Here is a 21,980-nt window from a genome sequence, read left to right as displayed (position 1 = left end):
AGCGTTGCCAGCAATAACATTGTTTACCCTATTGTATTACATTTTTCAGGTGTTTTTTGGGCAAGCAAAAGGTTAAATTATTTTCAACTATTCCGCTCAAGGCTCAGAGTCACACTGTTATCAATGTCACGCACACACTGTATGTGTACGCAGCCCTGCTCCAAAAGGCACTCCCAGCTTTTTTTCCAGATGCACTTCCAAGGCATTTTCGAGGGGTCATGCCTGGCGCGGTGCATGTTGCCTAAATCTAGTTTAGCTCACCTGTATATGGGAAGGCCCATCATTTAGGCTACGTAGACAGACAACATGATTAAATTGAAATGGTGATAAACATGGAAATATGAAATAGCTACTTTTGATAGGCTACATGGTTGAAATGAGTTGAATTTGACTTTGTCCTGTTAAAATTTGTATTATTTTGATAATATAATTAGCATGTTGACAGAAGTGAAATTAAATGTTGATCAAAAATGATCATCAGTTAGTTGCATGCTATCATTGCTTTATAACTGTACTATACTGTTCTAACTGAAATGGCTTGTAGTAGCCTACATTTCGCCAAATGAATGTTAAATGAATAGCTCTTCCTTCTTCATTGAATTATAGGGTTGTTTTGTCTTTTATAACGGTTTTGGTTTACTACATAGGTGAGTAGCCTGTTTTTTAATAGAAAAATGACTGTCCCACTTTACCAATTAAGCTGTCCCACAGTACCTGAACTGACTGCGTGGGAGAGGGGGTCATGGTATGTTTAAAGGTGTGTGCCCTCTAGAAAATGTTGTATTCACATTTCATTCCAAGGAAAAATTGTCAGCAAGGCCTAAAATGATTTTTTTTGGAAACATCATTTGACTGATTAACAGTCTTCAGAAGCTTATACCAAAAAGTAAATTACCTGAATCCTTTGCCTAATCAATACATGTAAATAAATCTGTCATCATTTTGTTCTTTTGTCCTCATTAATATGTTGAAATTTGGTCAGGGTGTGCTTTTATCATAACAAAGAGTTAAATCTGTTTCGATCAGTGTACTATAAGGATAGCACAGGTCCACATCCCCTGTGCTGACGTGTATGGGTTCCCTCTCTTTCACGCATGCGTACAACGCCAGACACGACTCACGGCCCGTCACCATGCCACCCTCACAAGTCAGCCAAATTCACATGGACCAAGGCAGGAAGTTCGTCTGTTTACTTATAAAATAAAAGCATGATGTAATTTTTCAATACGAATATTGTGGCGGAAAGAACATTAAGTTTATTTTATCAAGACGTAAAATTGTGATAGTAAGAAACTAGTTTTGTATACGTGTCATTAAAATCGTGTAAGGATGTTCAATCGTCGCTTAATATTTTATTTTGAAAGAAATAACCGGAAACACTTGCCTGTTTTAACACTGGGGCTTGTCATTGCGTTAGTAACGTAGGGACCGGTGCTTTGGTGGAGTTTGACGTGGCACTCTGCTTTCACTGAGAGCAATAGACAGTGAAGAGGACTCTGCCCAATAGTCAGGTAAATACCATTACGACATTATTTACACACGTAGCCGATGCAAATATGAAATTAATTCTTGTATTATTCTTTATGTCAAGGTACATGTGCTTTAAGTAAATGCGCTTCTGGTGCAAAGGAAAACTTTGAAGTAATTTCCGCGTAGCTAGCAAGACGTTTTCTATCAATATGTTATCAACACTGGACGAGGTGCCGTCGCTGTCATGATACTGCGCTCTTTCGAAAAAATGTTAAGCTGTATGTTATAGCCAAAATATTTTAGTCATACTCGGAGGACATATGTGTCTGTTCAGCTTGATGTGAATGAAGAAGAGAGGGATGCTCAAATCATTAGCCATCATAACGGTCTTTGACGTGGCAATTCTCGGAAGTGGCAGACGCGATTACTTATTGAACTAAACAATTAATAACGATTATTTGCGGTTCTTTCTGCTTTTCGTTTGGGTAGAATATGTTAAATTGGTTTATTATGTTGTAATAAAGGGCTTTCATGGACTTGTCAGTGCGCAGCTGTTATTTTTGTTGACCCAGCTGTGCCGAAGTTCAACTTGTTTTAAAAGGTTTGACACCCGGAGAAAAAGTCCTCAGGCCCGTTGCTTTGATAACTTTTATCGTGAAAAGGTGCTGCTTGCTGCGAGTGTTTGAAATGGCCTTAATTAAGGGACTATATAGATATTCCCATAATTGTGCAAAAGTGAGGGTTATTGAATAGTAGCTCTGACAGCAAAACAGAAACAGAAAACCCATGCAGTCAGTAAAAATAATATTAGCAAGGGTAGGCCTGCCTTATCTCTCAATGAGCAATTCAAAGGTCCATGTTACATGGGTGTACATGATTGCACGAGGTCAAACATCAGTTGTTGTCTGGACCATGCTAGATTTATGAAAAAGGAGAAATAGACTTAAGAGTAGCACCAGAAAATGTCACTCTATATTTCTAAATACCGTGTTTACATTTTGCAGACTAACATTTGTTATTATGGCTTAATTATTTTTTTTCCTCTTTGTCACAAATTAGGTAGAAACACCAAATCAAACATATACATCATCAGCCATCAACTTAAAATTTCATTCTTTCAGCTTAACAGGTTGTCAGAACTCATTCATTCTGGCATGAGAAGACAGTAACATCCCATCAACATGAGTCAACAGGGTTATGTTGCTGCACCCCCATACTCCCAGGCCCAGCCAGGGATGGGGGGCTACCAAAGTGGATTTGGAGCTGGTCCTGCTCAGTCCCTCTATGGGCACTATGGGGGACCGCCTCAGGCATTCAGCGCTCCACCAACAGGTAAAGGACCTCTGCTCTTGTTTTTGGATGTTTTCCCAAATAACGTGGTTGTTAACAAGTCCTATCTTGTTCCTACCTAGCATGATCAGCCCGTTTATTCTTCAGTTATATCAACAGTAGCAACAAGAGCTCTTTTTTTCATAACAACAACAACAGAAGCTCAGGTGTTTAGGCTGACATGAATATTTTTAAATAGGGGCCTGAAATGCAGAAAATGAGTTATAGTTAACATGTCTCAGTACAGAGCTGGGGGTGTTTTGTTTTGTTCATTGTCTTATCTTATCTGTCACTAAGTGTTTGTTTATCTGGCCTTTAAATAATTCATGTGCTACTAAACCACTGCAATAGAATGCATGTTAAATACCAGCAGCACAAGCTACAGGATACAATTAATTTATTCTAAATGTCACAGCACACTGACGCAAGCTCTGTTTGACCGAAGTGCAACCCAGTTCCTAGACTCTCAGTCGAACTACTGACATTAGGGTCTTAAGAAAAGAAGGTTAAGCTAACGTCAAAGAAACTGTCATGCTTTCTTGACAAAAGCATGGGGGTCCACTGCAACCACAGTGGACACAGTTGAAAGCACTATAATCAAATTTCTGTTTGGATCAACCATTGCAGGCAATATGATCTGTTCAGGCAAACTACACACTTAGCTGTATATAGCTTTCCTTTAAAACTCTGGTTTTAGTCTGCACATGTCCGCACTGATGAATACACCCTGACCCTTTAAGAACCCTAAGCTCACTTAAAGATTTATTTGAAAAAAATGAGAAACCACAGAGGTCATTTTTCAGATGCTTTGAGAAGCCGTGCTTTGGTGGAATATACTGTATAAAAGTTTTTTATCTAGAATTAAACAACCTATGATACTGTGTGAATACCATAAACTGTACACGTGTACACGTGGTGTCTGTTACTTACTGCAGGTATGATGAAATCCCCAGTTTCCTCTGCTGCTGGTATGCCTCCGCCTCCAGTGTCCGGTCAGTACAACCCAAATGTCCAGCAGAATGGCGCACATCCGCAAAGGTAGCAATCTTCATGACATGGCAACTGTGTGGCATGGTTTATTTTCTCTCTAAAATCAGCAGAAGGATATCATGAATGTGCATGTTAAAATACATGGAGAGAGATCTTTCTTTTCTCATCCCTTTATTTTTAAACTCTCACTATAAAAAAATGTTTTTTTTAATCAACAAGGATTAGATGCAAGAGATCTATTTTGACTATATTTGCAAAGTTTCATACAGCATTTTAAAAACTAAAGCGTATTAAGCTCATCATGAAACCACACTGTACCTGCTGTATTATCAATTAGTGTTGTTAAATTCCTCAGATACCCTGCTCCACCAGCTGTTTCTGCTCCTTATGGACAACCTCCTCAGTCTGCATACAACAACATGGCCTCTGCAGCCCCACCTCCTGCCCAGCAGCTCACCAATCAGATGGGTGCTATGAATTTAGGCAACTATGGTAAGTTTGATATTTAAGGATTTATACTTCTGGAAGATAATACAGTAGGGTGTGGCATACATAACAAAAAAGCCATGTAATTAGCTTTTATTATTATCATAATTAATTATAATCTATCAGACAGGATAAGACAGGGAATTAAAAATGTACTGACCAGATTGTATTTCTTCATTTTACTTCTTTGTGTAGCCTCAGGTCCCATGCAGAGCCCTCCTCCAACAAGCTCTGTAGCCCAGCAGCCTTTCCAAAGACCCCCTCCTCCAACGATGGGCCAGCCACAGATGCCTCCAGGCCCGCAGTCCCCCCAAATGTCTTCCCAGATGTCTCCACCACAGTCACCCCCAGCAAGCATGCCAATGGCCGGCCCACCGATGGCCGGCCCACCGATGGCCGGTCCACCGATGGCCGGTCCACCGATGGCTGGTCCACCGATGGCAGGCCCACAGATGTCAAGCCCGCCGATGGCAGGCTCTCCAATGGCAGGCCCACCTATGGCAGGAATGGGCAGACCCTTTCCGGGGCCACCTCCTCCAGGCCCCGGAGGTTTCCAGCAGCCTGGTCCTGGAGCTGCTGGTCCACCAGGATATCCACAGCAAACAGGTAACTGTGACACTGTAAACAAAAAGAGTTGAGATCACGCCAGTCAAAAGAATGTTAAAGGTTAATGTTAATGTTAATGTTAAAGAGCTATTACAGCTTTTTAACAAAAAAATGTGTTCGATACTTATTGGTAGTAATACTGTCATCAGCTCAGAGTAGGGATTTTGTGGTCAGAGAAATCACCTGCTCGAAAGACAGAAATTAATAACAGTTAACCACCACAACACAGTAAAACAAAAAGTCACCATTCACACATGAAAATGTTTAATTCAGTAATTTTGTGTGTAGGGCTGCAACAGTACGAGATTTTATGATACGATTACTGTCTCCGAAAATATTGCGGTTTCATGGTATCAAGGTAATACCAAATTTTTGTAACTATAAGTCAGAATGACCTTTAAAGGAATGAAAATGTAAGTTGTGGGTGAACAAGCATTTTACTACAAAAATTTAAACTTGAAACTATTTTTTTATGTAAGTATATTTTAAAAGTCTCTCTTTTGAAAACAACTAAAATAAGGGTGAGATTCTCTGTCCAGTTCTTTTTTTTTTGTAATATTGTAGATAAGCAAATGTACAGAAGAGTTTGGCAGGAGTGTTATCAATCTGTATCCTTTTGATAAACATGAAAACAATGGGCTCTCATCTCATCAGCTCTGCTGCACACGATTCTAGTTTAACACTGTTGACATTAGATGTGATTTAATGGCCAGTCTATCCTGCTTTCATGCAAAGGTCAGTTTGGGGGACACATGGCTGGGCCCCAGCCAGGCATGCCAGGGGCCTTCCCTGGATCACCAGGAGGACTGGCAGGACCACCTCAGAAGAAACTAGACCCTGACTCGATCCCCAGCATAGTGAGTAGACAGCTAATCCTCCTGAGACTGCATACCTTCACATTACAGCATACCAAATGCTGAACCAACAGCTTATTAATTTCTGGTGTATGTAGGCATCGAACATCTTTTTTGTTAAAATTACTTAATGTTCATATTTGGGCATATAATCAAGCAAAAGCAAACTTGATGAACATTGCATTATTTGTTTGCCATTTAGTTTTGATGAAGTATTTATTTTTAAAAACATTGTATTTACTTATGTCTAGAAGAGTCAGATTGTTTATAATTCATAACTTTTCTGCTTTAGACTCAAGTCATTGAGGATGATCGAGTCAAACAAGGGGGGCAGGTCTACAGCACAAACATCAGAGGACAGGTTCCACCTCTGGTCACCACTGACTTCACAGTCGAGGACCAAGGTAACTCATAACAACATTTAAACTTTTCTCCAAGCAAGTTTTTTTTTCTCTGGAAAGAATATTGAACCTTTTTTAAACAATTTCTACACACGTATGCCAGTGCACGTGTTCATGTAGTGCACATCAAGTCCAGTCATTTCTATGTCATTTGTGAGATGTAATTTAAAGGCTTTTACTCAACATGGAGACATTTTCTTCAGAATTGTAATTATTGACCATTTCTGGTAATGATACATTTAACATGCAGAATTATAGTCTATACTTGTTTCTTTGAGAGCGGTGACAGAAATGTGCTCTGTCATGATATCAGTGTCACTGACCCTTTTTTTGTTTGTATTTTTTGTTTGGTAAACCCAGGCAACGCCAGTCCGAGGTTCATACGCTGCACCACTTACTCTCTACCTTGCACCGCCGATCTGGCCAAACAGTGCCAAGTGCCCCTGGCCTCCATCATTAAACCCTTTGCCAGTTTGCCAAAGAATGAGGTAAGTCATGGTTTTAGTTATAACTAATGGCCAGTTTCCATAACTAAAAATTATATCAACAATATGTTATCATCTACTAAGATAAACCAACAAAGAGAGTAAGATTGAGTAGATTACCAGTATGGTTGTAAAGTCCGACTCTTTCAGGGAATGATACATGCATTTATATATAAGTGTAGCCCATAGAGAATTCATTTTTGGCACTCAGCCTTGTGTTGGAAAGCATCTCACTTCATCACTTAAATAGCCAGTGATGCTGCATTGTGTCCAGAGTTTTGATTACTTTTTCCCCCAGTTCTGTATGTTTACATATAAATGCAACATATTAACAATCAGAATGCACTTTTGCATTTCTATACCTAGTTTTGAAAGGACAAAAACTTCTTGGGTGGGCCTAACTTCTATATACGGGAAACATTGTACGCTAAAACAGTCATCACACACTTAAGTAATTATATCTTTAGAGTGAGCTGTGTTTTTTAAATGTTGTACACTGCCATCTTTAGAATGACTAATGAAACTGAGTTTTTTGTTATATTTCCCTCTATAAGTTTTTTTGTTGTATCTAGTTGTCAAGGAATTTTTTAGGTATTTAAAGCCTCAATTAAGACACATGCTTTTATGTATAATTTCCTACCATAGCATTTACTTGGAGGATAGAGACTGATACATCTACCTTTATTTTTTAAAGTTTATAGAACACCTAAAAGTCAGTTTGGGAAAAAAGGAGTATACAACCACCAAATGTTCTTTTCCTTTGATAGATGCCTCCATGTACTACAAAAGTTAAGCTGTCCTGTAAATGACCTCCTTTTGGATCATATGTGGTCCAAGAATCCTGCTGTAGATACCCCTCCCCCTCCACTCGCCTTGTCCCAGGAACCCATTGGCCTTTTTAGGCAATGTTAGCTTTCTCTCATCTGGCTTTAGGCTAATTAGCAAAAGTCAGAAGAAGAAAGGAGGTTTATACAAAAGGAATCAAACTTGAGTATTTTGCAGTCTCAGATTTGACTCCATCAAGTGCAACAAGGAGCATAATCACTTAACAATTATAGTAAATAGTAAAACTTTATCAATGCTCTGAGTTTGGACATGACTGGAAATGGCATGCTGTTGTGCTTGGATGTTGTTTGAATTTGCTTTATCATCCAACAGGTTTTGTTCTATGCATTGGGTAAACAACTCGTAGATAATGTAAAAGCTTAACTCTCCACCTTAAATTCTCCAGTATAACAATAAAGCCTACTTGCTATCTCGTCTGCATGTGTTTTATGGTATTTGAGTCCATTTTCAATTTAGTTTGCAGGGAGTATTGAATAAACAGTGTTCAGACAGTTTCTGTCATCTGCAGGTCTGCATATGGTACTTAGTAACAGTGCTGTGGTATGTGTATTATTAAATAACTTCTTGCAAGACATTTTTAATCTACGTCAGACAAATGTTCTGTATATAAAAGTGCAGTGTGTATTGTTTGGGTGCCATGGAATCAGTGATGCTTTAAACAGCTGAATTTACACGGGTTATAGTACAGTAGTATGTGAAAGAGTATAGTCTTAGAATGGTAAATACTGCTGAAAACATGGGAAACATAACAGGGGATGTACACACTTAAAAGTCAGTCTATAAAAAAAGAATTAAACCATGATCCTTATCTTTAAGTTGTCACGGTCATTCAACTTCCTTTTAAGGGACAGATTTTGAAATACAAGGGCCTGCTTTAATTTAGAACAGCTGTGGAAAACTTTACCATAATGTATTTTCGTTTGTCCCTGTTTAGACTCCTCTATATGTTGTGAACCATGGTGAGACGGGCCCCATCCGCTGCAATCGATGCAAGGCCTACATGTGTCCCTACATGCAGTTTATAGACGGGGGTCGACGCTACCAGTGTGGTTTCTGCAACTGTGTAAATGAAGGTACGGTGTAATGGGAAAGAGGCTAACTCTAACATGTAAAGCAGCCAAAAAAGATACATCAAGTTACTTTTTGAAGTCTAAAAGTAAATTTGTTTAATTAAAAGAACAGGAAAACAGGTAAACCATTTATACATTGGGCACAGTTCTATATCAAATTTTATTTCTTTATCGTCCCCTAGTGCCAGTCTTCTATTTCCAACATCTTGACCACATGGGCCGGAGGGTGGACTTCTATGAAAAACCTGAGCTGTCACTGGGATCCTACGAGTTTGAAGCCACTCTGGACTACTGCAAGGTACAACTACTTAAGCTCTATCGACTACCATTCAGTATACATGCAGATTGGATTAAGCTGAACAACAGAAACAAGCTCAGTGTTTCACACACGTAATTTTTTTTGTGGGGGGGGGGGCACCACAATTGAAAACATCTACCACCACATGTTAGTTTTATATCTTTGGAGCTGAAGCATTCATGGAGAGCGCGATTGGAATATATATACCATTCTGTTATTCATTCATTCTGTTAAGTGTAAGTTCATTGCCTGGGGTCTAAATGTTTGCTTTCACTTGCCTCTACAGCAGCTGCTGCTTTCATCTGTTGATCTGATCAGTTCTGAACAGATAAATAGATCAATTGGTCATCCCATGATTCAAACTCCTAAATTCTAAGTCTGTGGAAAACACTGGGGCTGTATAATTCAAAGATTGTTTGCTGGCTTAAAGCCGACTTTATGCATAGATGTAACATAGAACAGCAAATACTTGAATCTAAAGGATTTCACGACTGATTTTTCCAAAGGACCTTTTGGCACACTAACATTTATCATGAACTTTATCAAAACTTAATGCAGGATAAACAGTGTTCAGCTCAGTTGTTTCGCAAACACAAGAAAGACAGCAATGCCATTGAGGTGCACCTCCCTACGGAGGCTGTGGTTGTTGAGAACAACATTAGAAGGTTTGAGGAAGCTGGCAAAGCTGAGTCACTCCACTGGCCTACTTTTGCTCTGTTTATTAAGATTCATAAACAGCCTCTGCAGGACAGCTATTAAACAAAAGCCTGCAAGGTGATTGTCTTGTCATGGATTGTAACTGTGAAAACATAGCAATGTCTTACTGACAATCCCCCTCTCTCACACACACACACACACACACACACACACACACACACACACACACACACACACACATTGCAATCGGGGTCTCCTCCTCAGGGTCTCCTCACAGCTACCTTACAGCTACCTTAAGTCATAAACAAGCACCAACGGGAACCAAATCTCTGGTATTTAGAACTAATAATAGAAAAGACGGTGGACAGCACACAGGATGACCCCAGGTTTGTGCCTTTGTTGATTATGATTGTTGGTATGATTAAGACCTTAACTTAGAGGATACAGAACTAAAAAGTGAAATAATGTTTGCATATGACTTGTGTGTTCAAGAGCTTAGATTTGCATAAAAAACATTTTTTCTCATTTCCTTTTGAAATCAGGTATTTTATGCTGCATGCCTGTCAAGCTGCATTAGCTTGGAAAGATTTGAAAACAGCTAATTAATTACACCTGCTGACTTCTTCTCACACAGAACAACAAGCGTCCAAATCCTCCTGCTTACATCTTTATGATTGACGTGTCCTATAACAACATTAAAAGTGGACTGGTCAAACTGATATGTGATGAGCTAAAGACTCTGCTGGAGCATCTGCCCAGGTATGCACAGTACTTCAGAAAACCACACACACACACACACACACACACGCTCATACAGTACAGGTAGGAATGCAATATTTATCATTTGCTACATTCGGTGCTATACATTTTCTATACTGATTGCTAGAGCCCAGTGCAAGAGACCACTGTCTGCTACTACAGTTTGCATCCGACATATGCCAAAAAAGGACTTACCTCAAATCTTAAACACCACGCCAACTATCTGTTCTCATCAGCTGAATATTCTTGCATGAAGTTTTGCAGATGGCTGGTATCGGTCAGGGTGGGCACCGAGGTTGCCAAAAATGGAAAATATTATAGTGCAGACTCTGCTCTCTAAAGGGAACCAAAAACAAAACAAAAAGCTGTGACAGACAGAAAACATTGTTTTTTTGTCAAGCATAACTATGGAAGTTTTTGATTTAGAGTCAATGATGTACTTCACCTGCTTAGTCCTAAAATAACTTAAAAACAGTCTTTTTTCTTCTCTCCACTTCATTAGTGCCAGCAGCAATACATACTCATTTGTCCACTGCCATGACATCATCCTGAAAACACTAAGTAGAAGTGTACTTCTGATAAACCATCTCTTCAGCTGTGTTTGAAACTTCACTTTTGTTTTAAAAGGCACTATGTTAAAACATTTGGTTAATGTCATTCTGCACTATTTGCTGAATGCATGTTGAATTCACTCAAGATAGAGTGCAGTTTAAGTAAACGCAGATGTAGGCAGACTTTTTTTAATCATCACTGGCATTTTTTAATCACTGTCTGGCACAGTATGAGAAGAAGACAAACGATTTTTTCTTTGCAGTAGAGAGAGAGAGAGAGAGAGATCTACAAACTGGAGTTGGCATTGTCAGTAAAGAATGCTTTTCAGTCACTATGATGGTTAAAGGTTTTGATGTGTGGTTTTATGTTCAGGATAGGTACCACACCTCAGAAAGTTCTGGTAAATGTTACGTGTTTTCATGTTTTTATTTCTTTATGTGGCATTTATTTAGTTCTTAAAACAGTTTTTGGTAATCATGTATTTTGTTAAGTCCATAATTTCTTTCTTCTTAAAGTCCCTACAAAGTTTTGAGGAAGGACTGTGTTTTGGTACTTATTAAAGGGAAATTAGACAGGGCTAAATTGTTTCACTTCATTATTATTCATTTATTTAATTTTATTATTTCATTCAAACTAAATGTATTAATACAGAAAGTCTTTTAGTCAGTGCACAGCAGGTCAGCTGAACCTGCAAAGACTTGAATAATTTGAATAATGAATTTTCCAATATTAAATTAATAATGAATGAATATTCACTTTTATTTACATTGTTTTCCTTTGTCCAAACGGCCAAGCTCGCATTATGCCGCTCACCAGCAGGAGTGTTTATTGATCCGGTGTAGCAAAGTGCATTGTGGTAGATGTATACCTCTTGAGTAAAAGGCAAATGCCACAGCCTCCTTTTCTCTATTTTCTCTGTTAGTATAGCACCTATATCAAAAATATTTGTGTCTTTCTGCTATACAGACAGGCCAGTTTCATGAAAAGATCATCTTTCTAGCAAAAATACTTATTAAAGAGAGGAAAAAGCACAAGTAGTATGTCTTCAACTAAATAATCTTTAAAGCCCTGGACAAAACAGATTTTATACATTTCACACAAACATTTAAACTGACTTACTGAAAACATCCTGGAACTCACTGAGGCTTGTTCTCTCTCCCTCACCAGTGAGGCAGGTATGGAGAGCTCTGCCATCAAGGTTGGCTTTGTCACCTACAACAAGGTCCTCCACTTCTACAACGTGAAGAGCGCTTTGGCCCAGCCCCAGATGATGGTGGTTTCGGACACAGCTGAGATGTTTGTCCCACTGCTCGATGGCTTCCTCGTCAACTATCAGGACTCAAGGGCTGTTATCTACAAGTAAGATACAACTTTTCATTAGTTTGTGGAAGAACTGTTTATCTTGGATGCCCCATGTAGTAGGGGGAGGCATGTTTATCCTGAGAATTCTCTGAAGTAATCCAGCTAAACCCCCCCCAAAAAAAGGTTTATTTTGGTATCACTAGATATGAAACTGTTTAATTTGGTATAGAGATCAACATTGCTTCAGTCAAATATTTACAAAACAATCTTTTTGAAGTAAAAAACAATATGTGGGAAAGACAAAATACTGAATCAATGTCAAGTTTTTTATTTAAGATACATTTCAGCCAGGCATTGTCATGGGAAGGCATTCAACAAGGCAGTGAGAACAATGTCACATGTCAGCCTTAATCCTGTCATCCTTCTCTCTAGCCTCCTGGACCAGATCCCTGATATGTTTGCAGACACCAACGAGAGTGAAACGGTCTTTGCTCCTGTCATCCAGGCCGGCGTGGAGGCATTCAAGGTTAGTCACAGTGTGACAACTGTCGACATGTAGCGGGAGACTAGGGGCCCGCTGCAACCTCTCTCAGTCATGTGTGTTTGCTATAGTTTTGCATGTGAACGATTGTCTTCCAACTCATTAGGACAGTTGGAAGCGTCCAGTTTTACAAGCCACACTTGATTAGCATCAGTGTTAGTCAGTCTAACACACTTGTCATTTTTGTCATAATGCTAATGGATTCCAATTACATGTAGTGTAGCCAAAACACATACTGTCTTTCTAAAAACGGTCAACCAATTAAAATATAAAGAGAGAGAAATTGCACTGCACCCGCCCCCGCAAGATTGCTTTAATGTGTCAAAATATTTCAGACGTACTGCTCACCCCAACTTTGACATCTGAACTCATTCAACCTATCAACTCAGTGAAGTTTCTCTTTTCTATTCCTGATATGTTTGTGTTTACTTTTAAGTCCAACAAACTTTCCCAGTGAGATGAGGTCAGTCTTTTGGCGCTCACGGAAGGACAAGTTCACAAAAGTTTAATTGGAAGCAGTTGTGGTGTTACACAACAGCAAATGAGTCTGTGACTTTCTGTGTTTGTTCATGCCTTTTCATATTTTTATTTTGGCTATTGCTTACATCTTAATCGGTTTCATTATCTGTTTATTTTGAAACACAGGGGAGAACTCTGTATATATTGTTTGTTATTATTAGGATAATCTGATCCTCTGCGGGAGTGGAATTTTGCACCTTGTGACCTCATGGTTTCATTGTTAAGACATGAAAAAAAAAACAAAAAAACTGCATGAGCAATCAACACACTCCACACCTCGGTTTGGTCTTCATTTGAAATCATTTCTCTCTCATCGCTGTCTGTGCTCCAGGCTGCAGAATGTAGCGGAAAGCTCTTCATCTTCCAGTCCTCCATGCCCACTGCTGAGGCTCCTGGCAAACTCAAGAACAGAGATGACAAAAAGCTGGTCAACACGGAGAAAGAGAAAGTGAGCTGTTTTTTGAACTTATATTGTACAGCTTATTCAGAACTCCAAATTTAGACTGCTTGCAGTTGTGGAGTAAATACACAGTGCCAGAGCTCAGTGTCAGTAAGCAAAGGAACTCATCTGCATGAGTCCAATGTGGTGGATGCAATCTTTGAGCTTTGTTTGAAATCTGAGGATTCTGCCACAGGAGACTTACCCAAAATTCTGTTTTTATCTTAGATCCTGTTCCAGCCCCAGAAAGGAGTGTATGAGCAGCTGTCTAAGGACTGTGTGGCACAGGGCTGCTGTGTGGATCTCTTCCTCTTTCCCAGCCAGTATGTGGACGTGGCAACCATGGCTGATGTGCCTTCGCACACCGGAGGCTCTGTCTACAAGTACAACAACTTCCAGGTACAACATGCAGCAGGCACACTTGTTTGAAGTATTCATAGGCCTCTGAAACATACACAAGATGCTGCAAGCAAAACAAAGAAAGAAGTTTTTATTTCTTGTCACTACACCGAGAAGTCAGAATTTAACACATAGGAAAAGACATTTAAAAGCTGGTTTGTTCCACATAACAACTTTGGCACAGTACCCACAGTCTATTATAAAAATGTCCCATAGGAATAGTGCAACAAGCGTGGGAAATTACTCCAAACTGTACTAACACACCACACAAAAAAGGCAATACAATGCAGTTTCACACACAAGGACAAAATGTATAATAGACAAGTTTATAGTGACAGTGCAATGTAGTAACGCAACAGTACAGGCTTTAACTACTTAATTACTTTAATCTAATTATTTGTGGAATAAACATTCTTTTTATTGTTTACTTTGCCCAAACTGACATGTCACAAAATCACATCTCTTAATATTGGACTAAACTACTTGTGTTAATGTAAATTTATTGTCCTTGGCATGGCACTAAATGGACAATACTGCCATCTGCTGGTTAAAACTAAAGCACATAATATTTGCTGCTGATTCAGGTGGAGACTGATGGAGAGCATTTCCTCAGAGATCTGAGAAAAGATGTGCAGAAGAGCATCGGATTCGATGCCATCATGCGCGTTCGTACCAGCACAGGTAAGGAATATGAGACTTTGTGTCTGGTATGTGATGTATCAAAGGATTTACCTCTCAGTGCTTTACTCTATTGTGTGTTTCTGTCATCAGGTTTCAGAGCCACTGAGTTCTTTGGTGCCATCCATATGAACAACACCACAGATATAGAGATGGCAGCTGTGGACTGTGACAAGGCTGTGACCGTAGAGTTCAGGCACGACGACACACTCAGTGAGGAGACTGGGGCACTCATGCAGGTATGTGTCCTTTTTGAAAATATGCCTCATTTAAAGAAGAAATACACACTTTTTTTCCTTAAGTTATCATTATGAGGCAAATTTTGATTGCACAATGTAATGTCTACAGGATAATTACACCATTTGTGTTAAGATCGGCTCCCTCTATAAGCCTGCTTTTACTATGAAATTCTGTCTGCCACTGGGTATGGGAAAATTAAGGTTTGATGTACAGTACAAAAAGAGTTGCTTTGTGTAACCAAAACAGGAAGAGGATAGCACCCTTGTTGTCCCCAATCACTTTGGTAGCTATCCCCACTGACATAAGAGTACCACTGAAGTTCTTTGTAGTTAATTTCCCCAGCAGTAAAAATAGCAGACAGTGGAACAATTTAAGTAACTGCAGAGGGTATGATTGTTGCTTGGCTTTTAGAGAAACGGAAATCGATGCAGTTGCCTCTGGGAAATGTTGAAAAAGTTGTCTGATTCCACACACACACACACAGAACAAAAATCTAAAGAGAAAAAATATCAATTTGCTGATTTTTCAGGAGTTAAATCCCAAAGATTTAGTCATAACTTATGATTGGACTCTGTTTCCCAGTGTGCCTTGCTGTACACCACCATCAGCGGACAGCGACGTCTCCGCATCCACAACCTCAGTCTGAACTGCAGCTCGCAGTTGTCGGAGCTGTACAAGAGCTGTGAGACCGACTCACTCATCAACTTCTTTGCCAAATCAGGTGACTGTCCTTGTATATTCTTCATGACTCATCCACACTTAAAGCTTCATTTTATGTTTAAGTTTGCACTAAAAGCACAGATGCAGAAGAGATGTATTTTTCTTCCCATGATTTAGGAGAAGTACAGTATTTTAGGAGGGAGTCAGCTTTCTTGATTTAGGCTTGTAGTGTCGTGCAGACGTAGCCTGCTGATGTATCATCCTGACCTTTGCTGAATTTCCCCCATGCATCACTTGATAATCTGCTAATACTCAGACTTATGAGTAAAAGAATGAGTTATGGAAATAAGAACCACATGTTTCACATAAAATACAGATGACACTGAGCCTTTCTGTTATCTGCACATTGTGAGCCTTAAGTGCAGCGGTTTTACTGACCTTCAGTTGCCTTCTTTCATTGGTCCGGCTGCTCTTCAGCTCCCCTGTGCACCCTCTCTTGTCCTGCCTGATTTTTCTCATCTTTCATTCATTGTGATTTATTCCTGTACTTATCCTTAGCTGCCAGTTAGACTTGCTGTTCCTCTCCACGCTCTTTCGTGTCTTTTAACTAACCTTTTCTTGTGCCCATTCAGCTTGCCGTGCCATATTAAACCAGCCCCTAAAGAATGTCAGGGAAATCCTGGTCAACCAGACGGCCCACATGCTGGCGTGCTACAGGAAGAACTGTGCCAGCCCCTCCGCTGCCAGCCAGGTCAGTGCAGGACAACACCTGGAAATAAAATATTTGAATTTAGGCTTTGATTTAGATGCAAAGAACTCCTTTATATACATATATGATACATTTTGTGTTTGTAACTAAAGATTTGATGGTACATCCATCTCTCAGAAGGTAACAGTAATGTTTTTATACCTGTATCCACATGTAGCTGATCCTGCCTGACGCCATGAAGGTGTTTCCGGTCTACATGAACAGCCTGATGAAAAATGCTCCCCTGGTCGGCAGCACAGAGCTGTCAACAGATGAGAGAGCGCATCAAAGGCTGTCGATCATGGCAATGGGGGTGGAGGACACACAGCTGCTGCTGTACCCACGCCTCACCCCACTGGTACGGGACAAACTCACACACACTTTGAGATAAATCCACTTATACATGTTAAACAGAGTACGCTCAGGAGGATTTCGAATCTTTGAACCATTTTTCAAGTCAAAATAAAGACAAATCTTGACATATTTTTTTTTACATTTTACATATAGAAGGAAAAGTGATAATGTAGCAATGATACATTTGCTAATTTTTCAGCACAACATTGATGTCAGCAGTGAGGCTCTGCCTGCTCAAGTGCGCTGCTCGGAGGAGCGTCTGACAGACTCTGGCATGTTTCTGCTGGAAAACGGCCACTCCATGTTTCTGTGGCTGGGCCAAGCGAGCCCTCCGGACCTCATCCAGAGCATCTTTAACCTGCCCTCCCTCGCCCACCTGCAAGGACACATGGTCAGAATTCATTTACTTCCACCTCAACACATTTATAAACCAGTATGATCTTAGCAATATTAGATATTTTCTTACCCCTGCTGAGCCTAAAGGTATTACAGTACAGGAAGAGAATGTCTGGATGTTTGGTTAGGCAATACGCCCTGGAAATACAAGTCCACTTCTGAGACAGACACTTCATAACTCAGAAAAGATTAAATTTGTAATAAAATCTTACATGTAACCATGATTTGATCCATCAGGAAATCATTTGATACATTCAAAAGTGGATAAACTCCACAAGCTTACCCTTTAAAATAAGCTAAACTTAGTCAACAATAGTGCAATGAAACACTTTAACCCTAACACAGTAACAACACTTAAACATGTTTTTTTTTTTTTTACATAAGAGGAAAAGAACATGGCAGGAATGTGTTTCAGATGGCAGACGGTAGGCAGTGTAAATGGAGTATTTCTATGACAAGTAACATTCATTAAATACCTCAGTGATCTCAGCTTTATAAATAAATCAAGGCTGTTCACTTCCCATCCTGAAAGGACACCTGTGCATATAATAAATGTGTTGAAGTCGTGACTTATTAACCCAGCAACTTATTAACCCTTATTTTAGACTGAACCAACCTTCTCGTTTTGTGTTTTTCAGTGTGCGCTGCCAGAACTGGACAACCCATTGTCAAAAAAGGTCCGATCCATCATTAGTGGCCTGCTTGAAAACAGGCCAAACTCTATGAAGGTAACACACTCAAAGCAGCAACAAGCTCCCAAAAACATTTTTAATTAAAAACAAGCAAGCCTCTTCTCTTATTACATTTTTTCAAAGAAAAATTAAACAGTGAAACTGACTGTCATACAGCCTTGAATGATCTCTGCCTCCCTCTAGTGGAGCTATTGAGAAAATACATTACCCCACAACTGCTCCAAAATGTAATGTTTTAATAATTGTTATAAACCAGCTAATAAAAATACAAGTTAGGAATGCAAATCAGAATTTTGTAAAATAAATGGATAGTTTAAAATGTTTGGTTTACTATAAGTTAAAAAGAACACAACTGTTGATATAATGGAAATCATGTTGGTACACTTGCACAGCAGCACCAGTGCTATAAAATGGTTAGCATGGGTCAAATTCAGATAACAAATGATTAAATCCATTGGATGCTACAATCCCAATTCTTCAAATGAAGCAAAACAACATACACAAATCAAAAAACACAGAGACAGGTTTACATGGATTTGAAACATGTTATATTTAAAACCAGAACAAGCACTGATCACGTCAACAATGTATCATCCAAGAAACAATGGCGAGTTTAAGGAGCAGTGTGCAGAAATTAGAGGCGTCTTGCGGTGAGGATCGAAGATATCAATCAGCTGAAACTTCTCCCACGTGCAAAGTGTGAAGTCCAAGTTTGGATTCCTCTCATGTTCTTTGATTAGGAGGGTCAACAGAGGTCGTTGGTCATCTGCTCTGTAACAAACTCAGCCAATGATTCAAACCAGTAACAACACCGTATAAAGCAGTTTAACATTACAATTTGAGTTTTTCTAAAGCAGCTTAATAGGGTGGCTGATGGGAAAACATGAATGGACTACTAGGCTACTGTAGAAACATGACGATGTGACATGGTGACCACCGTGGATGAGGAACTGCTCCTTATGTAGATATAAAAGGGTTTATTATGAGTTGACAAAAATGTGATAATTCTTATTTTTAGAAGATTATACGTGTAAGAAAATATACCAATATATTCGTCTAAATCCTACACACTAGATCTTTAAGCACATTTTGAAGAATCGAGGTCAGTGGAACTCAGCTGGTCAATGTAAAACAGAAAATGCGTTAAATTGACTCCTAAACTGCATTCGGACTTTCTTTTTTTCCTTGTCCCTCTCAGCTCCAAATTGTAAGGCAGAAAGACAAACCAGAGATGCTGTTCCGTCAGTTCCTGGTGGAGGATAAAGGCCTGCACGGTGGAGCTTCCTACATGGACTTCCTTTGCTACGTTCACCGAGAGATCAGGCAGCTGCTCACTTAACCCCCTCATCACTGTTTCCTCTTCCTCTCTGGCCTGGGAGAAACACGGCATCTAATGGACCACGCACAAACCTCACAGGGTCAGTCTCAGTTGGCTCCATTTGACGGTCGACAGAAAGAAACTTTAAGGGTTTTACGAAGACAGAAGAAGGAACCGGGAAAGCCTTTTGAGATTTGAGAGTCCAAAGCTGCCTTTCCAAAATGCTTTAGTGTACACACAGTATGATCATCAAATAACCACTTGTCACCTGAGGAACCTCCAAGTAAAACACAGACAACACATCCAGCATTTCCCGCACAGATGCTCTGCGTGATGGACTGCGGAGACGGGAATGACATCAGCGTCTAAGGCTGAAATGCACTTTGGCATAAAGCCCACGTCCATAAGCAATACACCATATTTCTCAACACTCAATTGAGTTTTACATTTTATTTTGCAGATTTACAGGATCAAGACAAGGGGTTATTTGTGGGCAATACTGTAGACGTTCACTTTGAAACTCAATAAAGCCTGCCAGTCTTTGTTATACGTGACTTTCTCCCATGAAGACTGAATATGTAGAGTCCCAGTAACTCATTTTAAAACCTTCTTTAAAAATTTCTTTTTAAAAAATTAATACTCAAAATTTAAAATATAAGACTTGTAGAGGCTTTTAACTTTCACATTGTTGCTTTCCTTAGTGGAAAATTTACCAAAATAAGCATACACACAAGTAGTGTATACACAGTACTAGGTATTCATAATTTAGCAGAAACGATGCAGCTGCTGCCGAGACTGAAAATTATTCCTGTCATTACACCATAAGTGATTCAAAGCATTTAATTTGCACCACAAAAAAAAAAAAAAAAAAATCAGATTCTTTGACCATTTATAGTAGAGACTGGATTTTCGCTGTGTGCGGTGACGCAGAAAACATTTTGTTTTGGTGTGCGGAGATTACAATAAATGAACACAGCTGTTGCTCTACATGAAGAACACACTCGTGTCTGGATGAAAAATGCCACTTATTTTTTCTACACTTAAAAAAAAAAAGAATGGACTACAAATGGTGCATAGAGGCATCAGAGGGAGCAAAAAGGGCCCAGATATTATTCTGTTCCATAAAACTCACACAACAGTCAAACAGTGATCTGCTCTTTGTTGGGAGTGAATTATTTTGAGAAATACTTCCCAAAAACCTATACCAATGCCATATTATGAGTAAAAGTGCCACCCTGCAAATCTGACTTGTGCCCATAGTGTCAGTAAAATAAAATCCGGATCATCAGATTTTTAGTATGAAAAGCTCTTTGTTTGACCTGAGTTCAGTAAAATCTTGCACAACTGTCTGCTATGTTGATATGTAACATTTCATTCTTGGGTGTCAGTGCAGCAAGCATCATATTGTATTACTTTGCTTGTTTAAATAGAGGTTTTTGCCTCTGTGTAATTCATGTATACATCTGATAAATATTTGAGTGTATTTGTGGCCGGCAAAAGTCTTTTTGTACATGAAATACACAACTTGTGTTTAGAAATATGACCACCTGCCTTAAGTTGATAAAATAGTTGTTATATGTTCCGAGTATGTATGTCCCAGAAGTCAATGGCTGATTTCAGTCTTTTTGGTTTGTATGCAAACTTATCTCAGGTAATTTGAGTACCTTACTATTTTACGTCAGAAGAAGTGATTTCATTTGAACTGGAAAGATGGACGGTTGTTTTCTGAGTTGACCTATGGACGTTCACGGGCTTGGCGTGCCATGAATATTTTATTCCAAACCCTCAACAAATTTTGTCTGAATTAAATTCTTGACATAAATCTTGCTACTCTGTCTTTTTTTTAAAAAATTTAAAAAAAAGCAGATTAACTGACAGTATTAATTGCAAGCCAGAACTACACTTCTGTTTATAAGGTAGCACTAATCTAAATGTTTACATTCAGTTTGCTGATTGGTGGTCATTTGCCCTTTGAAAATAATTCTGCTTCTGCTGAGATTCAATTTCACATAATTAACAAGTACAAAGTCCAAAATGAACACTAAAATCATTTTACACAAACAACCAACAATATTATTTGATCAAAACCAGGAAATAATTTTTTTTGAACTTGTGTGCGTTGTCCTCTTGCCACCACAAGGGGGCGTCAGATTACTATTCTCCAGTCAGACAATTCAGATGAATATGCTTTTTGATTTGGAATATGATCTGATTAAGTTGGACATTAAACTAATTTTGTCTATATTTAATAATAAATCATGCACCATTAGATTTTATATTTCTCATGTTAAAATTTAACTTCAGTTCTAAATTTAAGTGTCTGTGACTCAATATTACAAGCTTACAGTGTGAAAATCACTAAAATCAGTATTTTGGGACCTATTATGTTGATATCACAGAATCAAATATATTAACAGATCCATTATGTTATGAGTCATCCAATAATCTACATTTTATAATTAACAACTTTTATAATCTACATTTTAGAATTTACTATCTGAAAATTAAGGTGTAGAGACCAAAATAATACAGAATATACAACATTTTTCTAAATAACACTATTCTAGCATAATAACGTGGTTTGATAATCATACAGTAATATGTTATATTCTACATCCTTTAATGTTGTAAGTAATTTAACACAGGTTTTAAAGATTAAGTTGTATCATTTATTTTTTCACTTTTGTCTAGATAGTTGGCTTTGGATATTAATTACACAACAAATGTAGAAATGCTTCATTGTTTTTAGACAGAATGTGTCTCCATCCACTGGGATATATATGGTAGACATGTTTAGAAGTGGGTACTCTCGCAATCCCCTCCCCCACCCCCCCCATTTTATCAGTTTTATCAGTTACATTTCATAATCTTATTTCAGAGAATAAAAGTTG

At 38.8% G+C, this 21,980-nt stretch overlaps 2 protein-coding genes across 3 annotated transcripts in view; one reads left to right on the top strand and one right to left on the bottom strand.

Moving 5' to 3' along the window:
- The first annotated feature begins 1,422 nt into the window (after positions 1-1,422).
- sec24d (SEC24 homolog D, COPII coat complex component) lies at positions 1,423-20,911 on the top strand. 2 transcript variants are annotated; one of them, XM_088073179.1, is made up of 24 exons: positions 1,423-1,511; positions 2,592-2,802; positions 3,735-3,837; positions 4,145-4,281; positions 4,471-4,689; positions 4,720-4,881; positions 5,617-5,738; positions 6,028-6,139; positions 6,497-6,624; positions 8,402-8,540; positions 8,720-8,835; positions 10,127-10,251; positions 11,971-12,162; positions 12,538-12,631; positions 13,497-13,613; positions 13,833-14,003; positions 14,588-14,684; positions 14,775-14,920; positions 15,504-15,642; positions 16,214-16,332; positions 16,508-16,687; positions 16,883-17,074; positions 17,718-17,807; positions 18,970-20,911. In XM_088073179.1, the coding sequence occupies exons 2-24, from the start codon at positions 2,652-2,654 to the stop codon at positions 19,108-19,110; spliced, it is 3,192 nt and encodes a 1,063-aa protein (XP_087929305.1). In that variant the 5' UTR covers positions 1,423-1,511; positions 2,592-2,651; the 3' UTR covers positions 19,111-20,911. The 2 variants fall into 2 exon arrangements, with proteins under 2 accessions (XP_087929305.1, XP_042367745.1); XM_042511811.2 differs by having other exon boundaries at positions 4,471-4,881.
- Positions 18,297-21,980, bottom strand: part of kcnip4a (potassium voltage-gated channel interacting protein 4a) — a 155,230-nt gene continuing 151,546 nt past the window's right edge. Inside the window, exons 11-12 of the transcript XR_015775625.1 lie at positions 18,998-19,161; positions 18,297-18,542 (exon numbers count right to left, since the gene is read on the bottom strand). The gene's annotated coding sequence lies outside the window, so the exon portion shown is untranslated. The remainder of the gene's footprint in view (positions 18,543-18,997; positions 19,162-21,980) is intronic.

The sequence above is a fragment of the Plectropomus leopardus genome, chromosome 23, assembly GCF_026936395.1.
Source record: "Plectropomus leopardus strain MGB_pleo_1.0 chromosome 23, ASM2693639v1, whole genome shotgun sequence".
Lineage (NCBI taxonomy): Eukaryota > Metazoa > Chordata > Actinopteri > Perciformes > Serranidae > Plectropomus > Plectropomus leopardus.
The sequence above is the reverse complement of the archived record's forward strand: the minus strand, read 5'-3'. Positions and strand labels throughout refer to the sequence as shown.